Below are 19,414 nucleotides of genomic sequence, written 5' to 3'. Positions count from 1 at the left end.
ATGGATGATATCCTTCATTCAATTTTTCTCATATATATCTCATAGTTTTATTAATATAAATTGTATACATCAACAATCAACTCTTGTTAATTTGTAAAAAAAAGTATATTTGTAAGTAGGATAATAACGATATTATAACGATATCTACATGTGCAATCAATCATCAATATTACTTTATTGTGCTACAATTCAATGGATGGTGTATTTGCATGTATAGTAGCTTTGTTAATCTCGTTGCGGTAACATTTCTCAGAGAAATCTTTGTGCGATAAAATTGCTACATTTCTTCCACCTATCGCACTCATTTCCATTGCACTAGCTGCCCATTCGATAGCATTCACATGATAAAGTGCATTGTGCAATTTAAATTTTGCGTCGTGGACATATGTCGAGTATTCAGGATAAGCCTTCCATGAAATTTCCTTTGTTTCATCAATCTGAAAAGAAAATGATTAAAATATATCTATATTCATTATTTACTTTTGTGTCCGATTTTTATAAGTATCGTACATTTGAAAACATTTCATTCAGTACTCCTGATTTTAAAGGTGCATTACTAAAGATTTTCCAAACTTTACTATCCTTTATTGGACCCTCTACAGAATTTAATCTTCCCACAGAATTAACTATCGTCTTATTAGGCTCACAACTAAGAATAGTATCTATTTCTTCTGCTGAACCAAAATAATATGGTTTCAAGTCAGCTTTAACAAAGGTAGCTATAGTTCTATGATATTTTTCTGCACCGTGAAAATTGTTATTTGGAAATCCTTCGAAAGTAATGGGATATTGTTGATCACTGGTAAGTGGAGTTGCAACAATTACAATGTCGTATATAGATTTCATTATAATTGTACTATCTGCAATCAAAATTATTATGTAGTAAGTGACGATTAAGATGTTATGAAATAATTAATGATATACTATACCTTTGTTATGATAATGCACTTCGTATGATTGCCTACCATTTTCTTGGGGGGCATTGATGATTTTTACAACATAAGAAGGTATAATGTTTATATTCTTATTTCTATATATTAAATGTTCAGGCACCTAATTAAGAAAAGGAATATACCAACTACATATTAATTATTCTTAAAAGTACAAATAATAATGAAATAGTAAGCACTAAATGGATCATAAACAAAGCTGCCTTTATGATTCCATTTGGTCTCTATATTGTTACTTAAAAGTATAACATCTCAATTAATAAGAAAAACCTTTTTGTTGCCTCCTTTTATGGACCACAAATTGAAACCAGCTCCAGCTATAGATACAGAACCAACAAAACTATGAACACTGGTATCTTGCCCATAATTTACGACTAGTGTTGACTTGACAAGCTCATCTATCATTTGTTCTGAATAACCCAGATTTAAAAGATGATGTTTTATCGATGTTTGTAATAATTTTGGAAACCCATTATTCATGGCTGATAACAAACCGGTAACATTTTCAAATGATTCTCCAGAATTCTGCACATCGTATATCTTTGCAAAATCATTTAATATAGACTGCACAAATCTGTTAGAAAGAAAATCAAAACTATTATTGTAACATTGATTAGTACACCTTTGAAAATGTTTTCAGTAACATATACCATACCTGTTAAGACTAAATGGCTGAATACCATATCTATAAAGCAGTTTAGCGAAAGATATTACTTCCCAATTGCTTTCTTCGAAGACAAATTCATTACCATTCCAAATGCCAACTTTATTATCATCAGTTGAGATTCTATGTTCTAAACCTAAAGAGATAATTCGATTATAAAGACAAGGAAAAATGTTATATAAAATTATATGTAATATAATGTACCAAGCAATTTAACAAATTCTTGCATGTATTTATTTTGAGGATGTATGATTGCACCACCAGCTTCGAACTCATTCTCATCAATTTGTACTGTAGCTAAACGTCCACCAATTGTCTTTGCTTCATACAAATCAATGCTAAGATTACTTTCAAATAGTTCTGTAAGGAAATGGGAACTCGATGCTCCTCCTATACCTCCGCCAATAATTGCTAAAACAGAGTTAGTAGATATAATATCACATATAGAATATTTTACAATGATTGAATTATATTATCGAAATTGCTTTATTTTAATTGAAAGGTAAGGATTTTTGCTTACCTATATTAGGTTTACAATTTTCGAAAGAAAGTACACTTTCCAACAGTAATATAAATGAAAAAATAATTCGAAGTTCCATATTTCTCAATTATCTTATATGAATGGTTTTTCGGAAACTGCTTAACATGTTCCCCACAGTCCTGATAAATCTACTGTTTCTTCTTATCTTTTATTATTCAGCATGTGTCTGCTATGAGATTATTATTTTAAGTATACGATTAAAATAATATCCTAATACATTCGTATTTTAATTTGTACAATGATGGAAAATACTTATTGTAACCAGAGAGGAAATCTGATTACAATAAGTTACAACTAAATTTCCTCTCTGTTATAACTCTATATATTATATATGAGTTAATATAATTTAAATGAGAATATATTCTCATTATATTTCTTTATATTCTCAAAAATATATTTTTATGCGTAAGAGAAGTCATTTATGTATTGCAGAATATATGCAGAGCTATATTTTATTTCTGTAAATTATTTTAGTAAATGTATTTAGGCATCTACACATGTTAAAAAACACACGAATTAAAATACAAATATGTTATTAAACTGGTTAAAACATAAAGTGGCCCCTACACAATCAATAATATTGTCAATATTCGCGTCAATATCGAAGCACGCATCAATATGCTTCAATATTCTCACCAATACTCATTCTGGCAAAAATATTCGTGGTGCATGGTTGGGGCTGTTTCAGTGCTGTTTTCAACACCATTCAACAGAAGTTTGTTCTGTGCGAACAAAAAAGATCAAAGAAAAAGAGAAATAGACGCTGGTTCAAAGAGTGCATGGTATCGTGTAATTCAAAGAATAATATTAACTTAAAATCTATCGACCTAGGAAGGAAGCCATCGTCGCATATTCGCAGCCTCCCAAGTTTCCCGGTACGGAATTTGCGAAATTTGGTGTCCGTCGACGTAACGGTCATTTCGGAGCACCTTGGACACCACATACGGACCTTTATATTATACCACTTTATACTGAGACATCAGTTTCGTGCATTACACTGGCATATACCGGTGCACCGGGCTGCACCGGGCCTATTGTCAAAATTTCGAACCATGATTTGTAATTCTAGGAATATCTTTCGGTACAAAATTGTCAGGGCTACCTCAGTCTAATAACGCTGTCATAGAAAATTTGTTTTGTTTCACCCAATTGTAGATTCACGGAGCGGAGAAATTCGCCGTCGTCCTCACGTTGCGCCGTCACGTACTCACAAGCAACTGATATTGAAGGAAATATTGACAATAAACCTCCTATAGACGTTCAAACGGTTCAGAAAAGTGGACAGAAAATATAATTTTCTATCAATATCCGTCAATGTTGATAGGACGCTTCAATACGCTCCTAAATAGACGATCAATATTTATATCAATATATGGTCCGCCGTTAATATTGACAATATTATTGATCGTGTAGGGGCCATAGTTTGACGGAAATATCTACACCAGTGCCAAAGAGTAGGGATACAACTTGTAACTTGTATCCCTAATCCCTATCAACCACTGATACATATATCAGTGCTATCAACTATTTATATATATTTTTATTCTGTTTTTATATAGAAGAGGTCGAGGGACTATCAATGGTTATCGACAGTTCTCATCAGTTCTCATACTATCGAAAACTATCGACGATTTACTTTTATATCGATAGTTACCGGTAGCGAAATTTGAGGGTTATGGTATTCGTACAGTTGTAATCCTTTTGCTGTCGTTTTACTCCACAAATATTGTCTGTAAAATCCTGTGAAACTAATAAAAAATCAAACTTGGAAAATGTTTTTCATCCTGGACTAACCAACAATATCAAAATTCATTATATAAATAGATATATTTCATTTGTCTCAATTGAGACAAAACCGTGGACAAAACTGGACAAAACTTAGGAAGGAACTCTTGAAACCGTGCCTTCTCTTTCCCATTGGTTGCATGGTTGCACCGTAGAAATGCGCCTGAATTCTGAATCAGCCTGAATGCGCCCTAATATCGGCCATGCCAAGCCGGTCAAGCACGTGTAAGAATCAAAGCAAAGAGGATTCCTCTAATCCTCTTTGAGAGAATCAAAGAATCTAAGAATCGCTTATTAGTTATTGTTTAATTATTACCACGTGTCAATTACTGTATTGCTGATTCTGTGTGGTTCACAGTAAAAACGAAATATGGATGAACCGCCTTTGAGGAAGGTTTGAAAATATTTTTATGTTATACAACAAATTTAATTTAAACAAAACGTGATTCAGTTCACCAATGTAGCTCTATTTGATTATTTAGGTGAAATGGATTAACAAACAGCGGGTATTAGTTTTCGCTACTAGAGGAATCAGTTACAGACATCGTCATCTTATGGATGATTTGAAAACTCTCATGCCTCATCACAGACCTGAATCAAAAATGGAACGCACTAAAAATTTACAAGTTGTAAATGAAATATGTGAAATGAAAAATTGTAATAAAACAATATTATTCGAAGGCAGAAGAAAAAGGGATCTCTATATGTGGTTTTCTAATATCTCTGATGGACCAAGCGCTAAATTTCTTGTAGAGAATAGTATGTATAATATTCTTAAGAACATACTGTAAAATTTCATAAACTGCAAAATTATATAAGCTTTATTAAAAATAATATATTTTTATTACAGTCTATACAATGGGAGAGTTAAAAATGACTGGAAATTGTTTAAAGGGTTCTCGTCCCTTGTTATCATTTGATGAAAATTTTGCCAGTAAACCACATTATAATCTTTTAAAAGAATTATTTATTCAAATATTTGGTGTGCCAAACCATCACCCTAAGAGTCAACCATTTTATGACCATGTTTATACATTTACTGTGCTAGACAATAGAATATGGTTTAGAAATTTTCAAATTTTAACTGAAGACGGTGGTTTAGCTGAAATTGGTCCAAGATTCGTACTAAATCCAATCAAAATATATAATGGAAGCTTTGGAGGAGAAGCACTTTGGGAAAATCCTACTTACATTTCACCAACAAAGGTATATGCTGCAGCAATTATTTCTATACCAATATTATAAGTATATTTACTGTAATAAATTCATTACCATTTCTATTTTACAGTTTCGCCAATCTATAAATAAAAAAGCTGCTGGAAAATATATGAACAAGGTGGAACAGAAGTTGGTTCAAGAAATTAGTAAGCCAAAAGAATCGTATTCTCTGAACCCAATTGATGAGATATTTAAAGGCGATCCATTAGTAAAAGCCAAAGAGCTAGAAGAACAGGAAGCAAAAGCAATGGAAACCACTGTACCTACAAAAATTAATAAAACCAGAAAAATTAAACTCAAGAAAAAAGTTACGAAACAAATTGGAGATAAAGTAAAGAAAACCAGTTTGAAGAGCAAAACAAGTTTCAAGAAGAAAACGAGGTTCAAGAAGAAAACAAAAAATTAATGAAATAATTATACAGTAGAGCTACGAGTTACGTACTAATTGGTTCTAGAGTGGGCGATATAAGTTGGGGGAACATAGGATAGACACCTATGTATGTGTGTGTATACATGTATACATGTATTTATTAGATTATGAAATACATTTCATTTCAAATGTATAAAAATGATACAAGAGATCATATTTAACTGGGAAACAATGTAAACTGGGAGGACGTAACTCGGGGCCCCAATGTATTTATAATATTTTGTATTATGCTGATGAATATTGATAAAGTTTTTATTAAGTACGTCATAAACAGTATATTTTTATTTTTTTACCATTATTACAATATGTAAATTAGATTAAGAAAAGCACATTGTGTTATGAGCAATTTAAAAATTGCGTACAATATTTATAGATTATAAACGGCAGCTCAAGTCATACAAATTTAGAATAACATTCTTCGTTATACAATCTTTATATTGTGATACAGTATACTTTTTACAAAAAATATAATAATGTTCCATTCCTTTTCTTATATCTACATATAGGAAAAGTTTCACAGTAACAATATCTGATTTATATACATATATCATTTTGGTCTTAAGAAAACAATAATACATTTAAACAAAAACGTTCAAATCACCTATGTCCTATATTATGTTATAGTTATCTATAAATCGTGAATATCAATCATTTCAAACATTTATTAATTATCCTGGCATGCATTTGTACTTGATTTGAAAAGCACACTTGATGAAACAATATATTTTATACAATGTACTGCACGAATCTACATGTATTATGAATTATATAATACCATGACACAATGATGGAGTATATCGTCGGAAGATTTACAAACAATGAAACAATGTTTGATGATTTTAGAACTAAAATTTTAAGCACCTTTTCCAAATTTTTAGTATATTTTAAGACGTAAACAAATAACGCATAACTATACTTTACACATGCAACAGAAAACTGCATTGTAATATAAACTATATATAAAATTCTGTTACTATTGTAGCATTACATATTACGAATAAAAATACTGATAAAAATTCTAAATGGAAAAATGTCTTTTTCTTGGTCAATAGACTAAAGTACTTACTTTCTTAATATTGTATTACAAAAATATATGTAAAATATACATTTAAAGACAAGAAAAAATATATGATTAAAATTTGTTCTTTGTACATAGATTTTATATTGTGACGGCAACGAGTAGGGTTTTCATAAGACCTATTAGCTTCTTAAGCAATAGTTAAATATACAAATAAGCAATATCATAACCGCATTTTCACTAATGTATAGATTAGGAATGTTGTGTAATAATTAATTATAGAAAAGTAATAACTAATTATAGAAAAGAGTGGATATAAAATATTCTGACGAATTAATATCTTTCTGATGGAAAATCCTTCTAAAAAAATATTAAATCATGCAGTCGTATTACAATTCAATAAAGTAGTAGTGTCATAACACCTACACTTTTGTAGATACTTAAAAAATGAATCTTAATGGATTACGAATGTACATATGATAAAATGACATGTAAAATTTGTGCTTTCCAATAGCTAAAATGTTTTGTAACGATAGCTGGCAGTATAATTTTCGGATACAATCGCTAAAAGTGCATTATATATATAATTATGAAAAAGCAGCTAAGCGTATGCTTATTATGGCTTTATGTATAATTTAAAATTGCATAAAAATGATTATAATCGTAAAATGTAGAAATATTATTAAAAAGCTGTTATAAAATATTTTCAAAAATGTGTGAAAGCGTCGGAGGAATATGCTGAGTGTTTAATGTCGATACTTATGTATTCATTGGTGTTAATTCTTGAGATTGTTGTCCGTTTGCATTATTATTAGAACCAAATTGTGCTAGCGCTGATTGACGCCATTTTCCATTATCACCATTCAAATTTTTGTCTTCGCAAATGCAGAGAAACAGCGTATCTATCACCGTCTATCGGAAGATATAAAATTGTAAATATCGAGTACGCATAATAAATTTGTACGAAGTATTCATGCACCATACCTCATAAAGAGAAATAATGCTGTGAGCAATGAAGAATGAAAAAACGCAAATAACAAAGATGGGTGCAGCATAAAAATGCAATCTGGGATCTTGTTTCATAAATATTAATCCAATACTTCCAGTTGCAGCTGTGACAAAACATTTGCCCAGGAATAGGATAAAATCGCCTACTCCATTTATTACCGCTATTTGCAATGCATTACTAACGAGCGCTGTAAATGCCTAAAACAAAAAAAAAACAAACGAGTGAAATATACGACATTTTCAATTAATAATATATGCAATAATTTACACGAATAAAATATGTGGATGAAATTATAACATACAATTTTAGCAGCATTACAAAAGTGTGTCCCCTCTATAGCAACAACGGTATACGCATTATGGTTCATGTATCGAATAAACTTCTCTAGACAATAGAAGCAGCAAATGCAACACTTTAAACCGCACTGAGCGCATGGAGAAGTTTCTTTGCTTGCCTTAAATCTATAAGAAAATTTAAATTATAAATTGCACTACAAGAGCATAATTTTTCAAAAAACAGGTTTTACAATAAATATACTTAGTGTGCAGGTATGTCAAAATTAAACGAGGTAATTTGAAAAGTGTTATTAGGAATGAGCCACAAGCTACAGAGCCTAAATGGTAATAAATTAAATTTCCCATAGCAGAGCATACTGGAAATGTACTAGCATCTTTCCCTCTAAAATAACAAATACAGATCATACATATACGTACAATTATATCTTGCAATGTACACGACTTAAATATTATTACCTAAAATACCAATGAGCAACAGCTCCTGATATTACCATGTCTTGACAAGAAATAATGAATTCAGAGGTCCATATTAATCCTATGATATACACCCACCACATATACTTCACCCAAGTCGGATCAACGTACTCGACCAGAGTAAAAGCTGAAATATTTTTGAAATAGTAATGATTCTGATATTTAAGGGATTTAATAATATATTACTTTTAAAGGAACCCAATGAGAAGTCAATTTTCTTTTCTTCGATAACGGCGCTCTTCTCTCCAACTGAACTCAAATTTAAGGGATCAAATATGTGGTTTTTATACATTTGGACAGATTTTGTTCCAGGATAATCTGTAATTATTGCGTATGTTAGGCATATCATCTTAAAATTTTTTCGAACGATTAAACGACTTACTTGCAGTTGCGAGACAAAGGATTACAGTTACCCAAAATGCGAAAAATAATATTAGAGCACTAAATGTAAGCAGAGGTTGGAAAAATAAACCTGGCAGTTCTGCCAAGCATTTTGCGCTTTCTCTGAATAATGCTGTCATGAATCCAATACGTTTGCGTAATATACTCAATAGAAGTAACAGAATGACCTGAAATACAGAAACATAATTATATTTCAGTAAATAATGAAAGTAAACTTATTGTATTGTACTTTTTTTAGCTGATTAAAAATTACACACCGTTATTATTGTTGCAACAATAGAGAAAACTAGGAATGCTCTTTCATTTCTAACCGATTCCTCGAGCAGTTGATTTTGATCAGTTTTATCTAAAGTTCTTTTAATTTCTATATATGTCCACCATAATAAAACTGTACCGGCTGTAATAATTCAATAAGCGGATTATAAACAAAGCAATGTTTAATAACACTTTAAAATTTAACATAAAATAAAGTGTTTACAATAAAATCATAATTCCACATTATTAATGCAACATCCAGTTTTCTAATCAACTCCATGAATCACATTCTATACAGGGACAAATGTTTTTATTTTGTACTTCACTAACTTGTTAATTGCAAACTTTATTATTTCAAATGAAATAGTTTCTTGAAAAATTACGGGACAGACAATATAATTTCTCCTTTCAATTTTTCCTGAATAAGTAGTAAAATTTTTTATACAACATGTAAACTAAACATAAACCATCTATCTGCTTATTATATATTTTACTCATGTAACTTACCTATGGTTGCAATACTGACAAGAACAATTACAATCCATGTTACAATAGATGCCAATAAATGGAAGATGGCAATCATGAAAAGAGACAAAACTGAAACAGATTTGTATATAATATTTGACTGTGTTATATATGGTATGAAACCGAATTTTAAGTTATGAGATGGTCATAGAACATACCAAAAGCCAAGAACGATAAAGCTAGAATCTCTCTCCATGTTTTATACAAATCTCCCAATATCTGTTCTATAATATCCCACGAATTAATTAGACCATACAAATTCGCAACTATAGTTTCTCCTGCTTCCTTAATTACTTTTGGAATACAACGATTAAGAACAGGTATACTGTTATATACTGGAAGTCCAGGGCAAGACCCTGTTTTATTCTCTTTGTTTCCATTACTACAGGCACTAAAATCGTTTCCTGGTTTATCGTGACAAAGTTGTGATCCTGTTTCCTCATAAAATTTACATATATCATTCATCGTTGTCATTTGTCTATCCGGACACTTTTTCACACAAATCTTTAAAGACTGCGAGACATTGGATATGTCTAAAAAGAACAGGTATCTAAAATAATAATATTAGTAGATAGCATTAAGTTTATATACAATTAATAATTCAGCATGTACAATATGAGAATTGAATGCTAATACAAACGGTTTGTCGCTAGTATCTTGTCCAGAAAGCTCCATGCTACCGAACTTTGGATTATTTTTCATACCGCAAGTGTTTCCGAAACTGTCGTACCCATTTATGAGTCTCAAAGGACTGCCATATACAAGAGCGAATGCTGCTATTAATATCTATGTAAACAGAACAACAAATTATTAAAAACATTGAAATTTTATTCAACAGATCCAACTGTTTAGGTAGAATAATGAATATAGTGAAAACTTAAACAACACGCTTCTAATGATATGTATTTGAAGAAAGAAAACTTATCTAAACGGATTCTTGAAAATCTTTAACACTACCACCACCGGTCACATGATTAAATAAATAATTAAGTAAATGATTAAATAAATACATTCAATAACAGAGATATTATAATATGAACCGCACAAAGTTCAAATAAATTTAATCTTGTTATTTTTATAAGGCATCATGTATCGGCTACTCTAGAGTTCGCTAGGTTTAGTGTTAACGATCAGACTTGTTGAGATCATCAAATTAATGTACTAAAATTTACATACCATAAAAAACCAAAATGCTATAAAGCAACAAAGCCAGAAAATATCCGTGCATTCTCGTACACGTGTTGGATCAGGTCGTTGTTCCTCATCGTCGTCACCTGAACAACAAGACATTTTTTCCAAACTTTGACCAAAATCAGAATAAGTCACTTGAGTAAAACAACTAATGAAATCCTTCGATTTCGGAGTTACTCCCTCCGTCGAATCGCTATGAAGTTGTCTACAATTATATGCACGTACATACGGTACTGTACACAACATAAGAAATGATGTGTGCAAATCCTTTTTTATTTCTATTTACCGTTTTTACTTTCATATCTTCAAGCTATGTAGATTTTTACATGAGATTTGTTAAGAGTAGTATCGATCGTATAATTTTTCCATATTTATTATAGAAACTAGTATTCGAGAAGCATTGTTCGGGTATATAGTTTCATGTATACACCCCTGCGATTCGTACGGCGTAGAGTCGTTTCCAAGGTAACAACAATATACGTCACATGGATTACTACAATGAAGGTTGTAGCAACAGATTATTTCTTCATTCATCTATGTGAAATGTCGAAGTTTACTGTAAAATATTCGACAGTATAGTAGTCAAACATTTTTCCCTTTAATTACCATTTAAATGTGAGTAATCCGACTTCTCTGCGTCATTTGTTTGAATAAATCCTTTTAATGCAAGTATAATTTCAAATTTCGAATTGCACTACTTAGAATTAGAAATATAACCTATAATTGTTAAGTGAGGTTTTGAGTATATTAAAACCGAACAATCGTTTCACCAATATTACACACGTATGTAAGATATTCAGTTAATAAGTTTGGTATTGTTGTACACACTATGTTTACGATTTTCAATATTTTTTATTTTTCTAGCAACAAGCATTACTCATTCTTTGCACATTTTGTAATTATCGTTTGTATCTATAGTTTCTTGAGTTTTGAGCCTAGAAATAGAATATAAACAATTCGTACCAGATGTATTACTTATTCTTTGCATATTTTGTAATTATCTTTTGTATCTATAGTTCCTTGAGTTTCGAGCCTATAAGAAATAGAATAAACAATTCGTGCCAGATGTTTGGCATTGTTTTTTAATTTTATAATTAATGGCAACTTGTTTTAGTCATGGAGGAAGATGGTGGTAAAAGAATGAGAGGCAGGACTCGTGGTAGAGCACGTGGTCGAGCACGAGGTCGTGCCAGAGGTAGATCTAAAAAACAAGTAAAGGTGAGTTTTTTCATTACTCATGAAAATTAGAAGGCTGTCGTCACTTAACAGCACATGAACAACACCAGACCGATGTCACCATGTTTAATATATGTAGTTCAAATGTTAATGCATCCACCTGTCAGTAATAGCGCAGGAAAAATGTTCTGCATTTATTATGGGAAGCAGAAATAAAATAACAATTGATTTCACCCCTTAATAACTTCGTTACATTAAAAACAACATTACAGTATTCATAAATTTTTCAAATCTTTTACCGTTCTATATTTCACCCAACCAATTTCTTCATAAACGCATAAAGATCCATAGTCTAATAATGGCGTTGGTCTGGTGTTGTTCATATATGGATTTATTAAGCGAGAGACAGCTTTTATGCTACTCTATAATTCAATACATATATAGGGTGAGGCATTTACATATATGATTAACATGAAATTGTGCCACTCTTGAAATCAAGCAAGTTTGGTCTGACACATTTTTTTCTACCACCAGTAGCAGCCGATTTATTCAGATGACCTGTTTTAAATGAATCACCCTGTATATATATATAATGCATAGAGATAATTACATAACTATGTATAGAGACAACTATTACTTTAATTACCTGAATCAGGTTATTGAAAGCGATGAGGAAGATACTACCCAACAAGTTGAAGAGACTCCAGCAGAAGCAGCTGGTACAGAATTGGAAGAACATGAAGCTCCTCCAGTGCAACAACCTCCCTTGGAGCAACAGTTCGATTTGGAGGCTGATATATCTCAACTGGAGGCTCCAACTTTCACAACTATTAACAGAGGACCCCCTGAGCCAATGCTCCGTTTAAGATGGGACCATAGAGTTAATCTCATTGGAGAGAAAGTTTTAAATCCTATGATACACTGTTGCGACAAGTGTTTGAAACCAATCCTCATTTATGGACGCATGGTGAGCAATGCTTTTGTATTAACAACTTTATCTACCCAAAGCTTATTAATAGGCATTTCAATAACTGTACTAAAAAGAAGCTTAAAACTCCTCTTTTACATAATAATCCCAAATGAAATAATTAGATCCCGCTACTGAGAGTGACTTGTTGGTTCACGATTGAAATTGCTGTTCCTATTATAGAAATATCCATTAAAACAATCCTTAGCTGTGGGCCCATAGATTTAAAAAGATTATGAAATAATTTTCAGTTAAGTAAAGTCTTTCAATAACGTAAACAAAACTGTTTATTGTGTGTACATCTTATTTAACGTTAAAAAATCCTGAAAATTAATGTTTCAGATACCTTGTAAACACGTGTTCTGCTTGTCTTGTGCTAAAAGGGAAGACAAAGTTTGTCCACGTTGTATGGAAAAAGTTTCCAGAGTGGAACAAACTGGTTTGGGCACTGTATTCATGTGCACGCATGGAGGAACTAGATATGGAAACGCAGGATGCAGAAGAACATATCTTAGTCAAAGAGATCTACAGGTAATTTCAAAGAACTTATTTCAAGTTTTATAAAGTAATTGAATTTTAAGATTGTATTGATGATATGGTTTGTACAGGCTCATATAAATCATCGTCATATCTCAGCTCCGCCGCAACAAGTTCAAGGGATGCAGGTCGATCCTCCTCAATATGTGCATACTAAGTCAGAAATAGAGTTAACAAAAGTTGCATCGGTTTCTATGCAGAATACTCGTATAAAGTCAGTGCAATCACATATGGTTCAGCCAATAATGGGAAACGATCCTAGAGTAAATTCTATGGTCAGTCAGACACCAGTGGAGCATCGGCAACAGCATAGGCCACAATCATTAATATCGATGCAGAATTATTCTCAAAGTTCTGCGCCGCCACCACCGAATAATGCTCCGTTGAGAACAAATTTAATAACTGTACCTATTCAAGATACATCCATAACGTCACACGACATACATTCGCAACAAAGTCATCATTATTATCCTCCTCCGCCACAAGTGAATTATGGAGGATATAACGTGCCACCTCCAGTTTCACAGACGCAACAGTACTATTCACAGCCACAGCATCCTGCTCAAGTATCTTATGTTCCACCACCTTCATCACAGCAACAACAATATGTATCGTCAACGCCAACTTCGATAAGGCCATCTCCAACAGGATATATACAAGATCCGTCATACGGACCACCACCGCCTCAGCAGCAAGCACCACCTCCTCAAAGTCAATGGTCACAGCATCAGCAACAGTTTTATAGGTAAAAGAAATGCCTATAGACAGACTCGTATTTTATATACGTTGTGATAAATCTGTCGTGGATAATATACAGCAATTACAAGTGGTAGGAAGTACCATTTCTGTATAGATGCTATTTACTGTTAGGAAAAATTAACTATAAAATATTTTATACTTTTCAAGAATTATATACGCAGCATTAAATGGCTAAACTTATACATAATACTATAGCAATAAAGTTGTTTTAATTCTACGAATAGATTTATTTACTATATCCCGTTCTAGGTGTATTTTTTTTTTAGATTTTTTGAGAAAGGATTTGCAAGAAAAAGAAAGAGTTTACTTCATATGAAAATGTTTTATACTTATTATTTATGTACAATTAACAGATTATAAGTTATAAGTTTATAAATTAAACTATTAATAGAATATCAATAGTTCAAATACCGTTTTTCTACTATATACTGCATATGTGGTGTTAATATTTATAACTTTGTTCCACATGCGGTATAGGAAAATATGAGGTAAATATTTTTCTCAGTAGAATTTAATATTGTACAGACAGTAACGATTTCAACGTATGTACAAAGTTCATTATACATAACATGTACATATTAAATGTGTAATTATTACATTACTTGCTTAAAATGTACTTGGTGAAATCAACAAATATTCATTTATCCACACACGTGATTTTGGCCTTTCGCTTTTTCTCTCAGCCCTAGTCATACTTATAATAATAAATATTAATTGACTAAAAACCTTATAACGAAAGTACTTAAAAATTTGTATATAAGTTTTATTTTAAGTGGAAGGCCAAAATATTGCGCAACATACATTCTCAAAAGATATTTTCGTGTCATACATAAAAATAGTTTTTTTTTTAATCTTACTCCATATGCCTATAATCACTGTATCTCTATTATAGTGTCTTGTTCCCTTCACATTTTACATCACTCCTCATTTGTATTTACAAACCCGTTAATATATCAAATAGTATCCACATTGCTATACATTTATACCAACTACTTTCCATTCACCTTTATATATAGTTTTTAAACAATTATGTGGAAACCGAAGCATTGAAGTTTATTAACTGTTTTCTCAAAATATTAATAAATGGCAAAGATTTTCTAATATGCATTTATGATACAACAGTCGACTGTTGTAAGTAAAATGAATATTACTCGCGATGATGTTATAAAAATGAATGTCATAATAAGTAAATGAATTGTACTTAAAATACTTGTAATTAAAAAGCAACTGTTCAATGACTATTTTTGTGCTACGTTTAAAAATTCGAAGGAATGGATTAATCAAACTTCAAACCTAATAATATGTGTGTACGTATACATAAGTAATATATATTCAAAGACTGAATAAAGATGATTTTAAATCATTTTGCCAGAAATACACTTCAATTTGTTTTGAGGCACATACTTAGGCATAAATATAAATAGAATCATTTTTAAAAGAAGAGGAAAAGAAATTAATTGTATAAAATAAAATTCGCATAACTTCAGAAAAAATCGATGACAGTAGAAAAGTAATTGTGAATATGCATATATTTTAAAATGACTTGTATCTTCTCATTTTGTTAAAATAAGAACGATTATGCAATATGATTTTGAAATATGATGCATGTATTTTCGACTTATAATCATTCAATTTTAACGTGTTTTTGTATATGTGTCGTGTAGTAACGTTTTCACGGTGTATTGAATATTGAATGGCAAAACCGGTGGTATAAAACATTTTCTTAAATAACAAATCAAGAAAGAAATAATCTTTCTTTAAATTCATATCTGTTTCTAATGAACATATTGCGTAGTACTGTACTGGAAGTCAATTATTGTTATTAGTCATGCTTTCTTTTTATCTTCCAATTGTCAACGAACAGTATTAGAGTTGCAATAAAGCTGCGATTGTACAGCAATTTATTAGAAGCATTTAAATCATTTAACACGCACGGATCATACCGAATTACATAAATAGAGTTTACAGTTCTTAGCAACAAAGAACACGATTTTATTGGAAAATAGAATCACAAGATAGAAAGATTGATTTTGTTATATTTATCAGTTTGTAAGAATCTTCTAAAGATTACACTGTTGTAACCATTATTGATATGGCGCTATAATCAATTTGTTCAAGAAAATATTTAAACAAAATTTGGCGTATTGCTTAAACAAACATGATGAAAAACCAGTATGTAGAAAAAATATGTCAAATATATTCCTATGTTAACGGAAATATACAATGAACTTTTATAGATGTAACAAATGCATCGAAATGATTTTTTATAATTACTAAACAAATATGTAATTGCATTATTGAAGCTTCTGTTTTGATAACACCAAAGAACAAATCAACTCGATGTTTATATTTTTAAGGACTGATTCTCAAGGATGGATACATGAACTAATAGAAATCTATGAATACCAAGGCACCACTTGAGTGTTATATTTTGTTCCTTGGCTTTATCAAGAGACAAGCATCGTTCGATTGCTTTATTGGTATAACTTGAAAATTCCAATGTGCAATCGAATTTCGTGCAATATAAAAAATGTTATTATAAATACTTCCTTATGTCCAACGTTTGTCTCATTGAATAGAGCCATATTCTCAATAAGGTTCAGAGAATGTTTCTTTAGACGTTTCTTATCATATTTATGCATACACAATTATTGAAATCAGTCTATTTGATGTAATCACGTGTTAGTAGAAGTGTGATTATGTATGTTTACACTAACTTGCGGAATGAGAGGGGATGCGAGTGGTTTAGGTGTACTAGATTCGGGAATTGGAATTGAAACTGCGGGAGGAACTGGAGAGTGTTTCTTAGCTCGATCTTGTTGCCATGGCTTTGTATGATCCTTACTTAACCTTTCACTTAAGGCTTTCAATGCTATTTGCCTGAAATGATCAACAGAACGGAGATTGTAAAAACAATGTAAGCAAAGAAAATTCCATAATTTAGCTGCTTGCTATAAAGTTATTGTAGGTATAAAAAACACATAACAAACCTTCTCCTATCGCCGTCATGTGGATCAATACCTGGAAGATTTATAACCAACCCAGGAGGTGCATTGGACATATCGAATCTTCTAACTACTTTTCTACATAATCCAATGCGTACAAAGAATCCATGTATTGTATTACTTACAAGTGCTATCGGTGGTTGTAAAACATTAGGGAAAAAGCTGTAAGTAAGTTGATTGGTATAGAAGTAGTTCAAAATTCAATCTTATCTGTACCATATAAACATATAATTTACCTTGCGAATGCAAAATTATCTGCCATATCGCCACGTGTACCATTATTATGTTTTTGATAAAATCTAAGGTATATCCATGATACTAATAACCCACTGAGAAACATAGTTGGATTAGTGCTTTCTAATAATCCAAAGAGCCACAATAACACTCCCAAAATCCATACCATCAACGGTATGTTTCTGTTCGTAATTTTTCCTATTGGTGTTTTAACTAAAATATGGTCTGGCATTATTTGTTTTACAGCTACCGCAACACCTAGAATAAAATGTAAATAACAATGCTATATGCGTTACTGAATAATTATAGTAATCTAAGCGTAACGAAGCATACATAGGTCTACGAATAGCGTATATGTCAATAGGATGGAAAGAGTATGTATATCCAATGATAACAGAGAACTTTCAACAAAGATTGTCACTTATGTAGGCCATACCTGCGATATATCCAGTTAATCCATGAATGTGTATGCCGAACAGTAACTCTGGATCGCTGGTACACATATACAAAAATAAATAAAATAAGGCTGACAGCACAGCAACGCCAATATTAACTATCGCGAAGAAAGTCATCATTTCCATCGCGCCCCATAGCGGTTCGATTAATTTGCCGCAGAGTCCCACAGTGACAATGTCCACGCATACTTCCCAAAAATGTATCTCAAGGAAACAAAATGTAAACGTCGTCCAGATCCAAAAGGCTGGAGTCAGCAAGTAACCTGGTGTCACACTCAGAATACGTATTGCTTCCGACGAGAAAGAAAGACAATAGGAAAACAAGACTACGATGCATATGAATTTGACACTGGTACTGGTATTTCCTAAAAGGGCAGCGAATTGTTGCCTCAGATAGGGAATATTTCTACCCAGGCCCTTTATCGCTGCCATTTCTACCGAGCAGCCCCCTTAACCTCTTTGGAGAACCACTTGCGTTGCGACTTGACGTTTGCTACAGGTTTATCAGGTCCGCGTTTACGCTTTCCACTTTCCACCATAGGTTCGCCAATATGGTGTGAATTACAACCATTCGCGATTCAAAAGTGTACATAGAAATCGCGCTTATTTTCAAACGTGTCAAGCGTGAATACACAAGTCTAACTATCCGAAATACTTCGAAAAAGGTATTTGTCATCGTTATTCCGCAATCACGTTATCGTGATTACTATATAGGCTGCGGATTTTATGCATTTATGATAAAAATGAGTATATAGGTGTAATCTAAAACATTAGACGAATTGAATGCTATTGTTATATTATTTTCAATCTATTAAACATTTTAAGAAAGAAATTACATTTTTATTTCAGTTCAGTTTGTTAATTGCTATTCAGGTAGAATGTTTTTATTTTGCATAAAGATCCGCAGTCTAGAGATACATACTTTAATTAATAAAATTAAATCTATTCGTTATTTCAAACTAATCAGCAGTTATCGCGTACTCGTGCAAATATTCGGAGTTACCTTCTCGCATCTGTTGGTAACCGTGTTTTGTTTTTCGTCGATCAGTTATTAATTTTTGACATTTTTTAATTGTTTGGCGAACTCCTACAAATCGGAAACGGCATTAATTGATATCTTCCTTGAAGTGAAATTATCGAGACGGTTACGTATTGAATTATTTTTGGTTGTGCGAAATTTTGCATTCGGCATAATTATGCGTTGATCACGAATTTCCGGGACGCGTTTAAGGCGGCAAATATAGCGAACCTCAATTACAAACAACCATTGATCATCATAAGCATCGTGCTTATTAATTCGAATTAAAATCTCAGCGGTATGCATTGTTGAATACTGTAAGAAGAAGTCTTTTAGATTGATAAATGCCTGGAGTTTGTCCGCGCTGTAATCGCGAGGTTTACTTCGCGGAAGAAAAACTAGCCCTTGGAAAAGTTTGGCACACGTTCTGTTTCTCTTGCCGTTAGTATTGTCCTTTTCAAACATTTATACAACTGATTAATATTTTGTAAACGTTCTCCCTTAT

General features: G+C 31.8%; 6 protein-coding genes across 24 annotated transcripts in view; 3 read left to right on the top strand and 3 right to left on the bottom strand.

Moving 5' to 3' along the window:
* Nucleotides 1–143: 143 nt before the first annotated feature.
* LOC143208130 (prenylcysteine oxidase 1) lies at nucleotides 144–3,946 on the bottom strand. Of its 16 annotated transcripts, none has more exons than XM_076422240.1 (9): nucleotides 3,258–3,395; nucleotides 2,983–3,084; nucleotides 2,135–2,877; nucleotides 1,819–2,025; nucleotides 1,606–1,750; nucleotides 1,221–1,524; nucleotides 930–1,053; nucleotides 511–860; nucleotides 144–437 (listed from the first exon to the last, which is right to left on the bottom strand). In XM_076422240.1, exons 3-9 carry the CDS (start codon nucleotides 2,211–2,213, stop codon nucleotides 183–185), a joined length of 1,464 nt encoding a protein of 487 aa, XP_076278355.1. In that variant the 5' UTR covers nucleotides 2,214–2,877; nucleotides 2,983–3,084; nucleotides 3,258–3,395; the 3' UTR covers nucleotides 144–182. The 16 variants fall into 16 exon arrangements, with proteins under 16 accessions (XP_076278355.1, XP_076278362.1, XP_076278354.1 ...); XM_076422247.1 differs by having other exon boundaries at nucleotides 2,135–2,321; XM_076422239.1 differs by having other exon boundaries at nucleotides 2,135–2,324; nucleotides 2,723–2,845; nucleotides 2,983–3,373.
* A 42-nt stretch (nucleotides 3,947–3,988) lies between these two features.
* LOC143208136 (ribosome biogenesis protein BRX1 homolog) lies at nucleotides 3,989–6,613 on the top strand. The gene is made up of 4 exons (XM_076422264.1): nucleotides 3,989–4,334; nucleotides 4,423–4,699; nucleotides 4,791–5,146; nucleotides 5,229–6,613. Exons 1-4 carry the CDS (start codon nucleotides 4,311–4,313, stop codon nucleotides 5,562–5,564), a joined length of 993 nt encoding a protein of 330 aa, XP_076278379.1. The 5' UTR covers nucleotides 3,989–4,310; the 3' UTR covers nucleotides 5,565–6,613.
* A 666-nt stretch (nucleotides 6,614–7,279) lies between these two features.
* Nucleotides 7,280–10,974, bottom strand: Ctl1 (choline transporter-like protein 1). Of its 2 annotated transcripts, XM_076422220.1 has the most exons (12): nucleotides 10,744–10,973; nucleotides 10,208–10,353; nucleotides 9,726–10,117; nucleotides 9,550–9,639; nucleotides 9,045–9,184; nucleotides 8,768–8,954; nucleotides 8,572–8,703; nucleotides 8,368–8,512; nucleotides 8,153–8,293; nucleotides 7,917–8,076; nucleotides 7,591–7,812; nucleotides 7,280–7,518 (listed from the first exon to the last, which is right to left on the bottom strand). In XM_076422220.1, the coding sequence occupies exons 1-12, from the start codon at nucleotides 10,855–10,857 to the stop codon at nucleotides 7,366–7,368; spliced, it is 2,022 nt and encodes a 673-aa protein (XP_076278335.1). In that variant the 5' UTR covers nucleotides 10,858–10,973; the 3' UTR covers nucleotides 7,280–7,365. The 2 variants fall into 2 exon arrangements, with proteins under 2 accessions (XP_076278335.1, XP_076278336.1); XM_076422221.1 differs by lacking the exon at nucleotides 8,153–8,293 and having other exon boundaries at nucleotides 10,744–10,974.
* Nucleotides 10,975–11,219: 245 nt separating this feature from the next.
* Nucleotides 11,220–16,145, top strand: Hakai (E3 ubiquitin-protein ligase Hakai). Of its 3 annotated transcripts, none has more exons than XM_076422251.1 (5): nucleotides 11,220–11,373; nucleotides 11,873–11,976; nucleotides 12,590–12,901; nucleotides 13,244–13,432; nucleotides 13,510–16,145. In XM_076422251.1, the coding sequence occupies exons 2-5, from the start codon at nucleotides 11,875–11,877 to the stop codon at nucleotides 14,185–14,187; spliced, it is 1,281 nt and encodes a 426-aa protein (XP_076278366.1). In that variant the 5' UTR covers nucleotides 11,220–11,373; nucleotides 11,873–11,874; the 3' UTR covers nucleotides 14,188–16,145. The 3 variants fall into 3 exon arrangements, with proteins under 3 accessions (XP_076278366.1, XP_076278369.1, XP_076278368.1); XM_076422254.1 differs by having other exon boundaries at nucleotides 11,271–11,423; XM_076422253.1 differs by lacking the exon at nucleotides 11,220–11,373 and adding an exon at nucleotides 11,429–11,541.
* On the bottom strand, nucleotides 15,887–18,486 carry LOC143208135 (transmembrane protein 115). Its single transcript, XM_076422263.1, has 4 exons — nucleotides 17,873–18,486; nucleotides 17,439–17,694; nucleotides 17,188–17,364; nucleotides 15,887–17,077 (listed from the first exon to the last, which is right to left on the bottom strand). The coding sequence occupies exons 1-4, from the start codon at nucleotides 18,321–18,323 to the stop codon at nucleotides 16,873–16,875; spliced, it is 1,089 nt and encodes a 362-aa protein (XP_076278378.1). The 5' UTR covers nucleotides 18,324–18,486; the 3' UTR covers nucleotides 15,887–16,872.
* A 353-nt stretch (nucleotides 18,487–18,839) lies between these two features.
* The window catches only part of LOC143208128 (uncharacterized), a 79,366-nt gene continuing 78,791 nt past the window's right edge, over nucleotides 18,840–19,414 (top strand). Inside the window, exon 1 of the mRNA XM_076422227.1 lies at nucleotides 18,840–19,350. Coding sequence (XP_076278342.1) covers nucleotides 19,254–19,350 — 97 coding nt within the window. The 5' untranslated portion in view covers nucleotides 18,840–19,253. The remainder of the gene's footprint in view (nucleotides 19,351–19,414) is intronic.

Source organism: Lasioglossum baleicum, chromosome 4, assembly GCF_051020765.1.
Source record: "Lasioglossum baleicum chromosome 4, iyLasBale1, whole genome shotgun sequence".
NCBI lineage: Eukaryota > Metazoa > Arthropoda > Insecta > Hymenoptera > Halictidae > Lasioglossum > Lasioglossum baleicum.
This window is presented reverse-complemented; position numbering and strand designations above follow the sequence as displayed.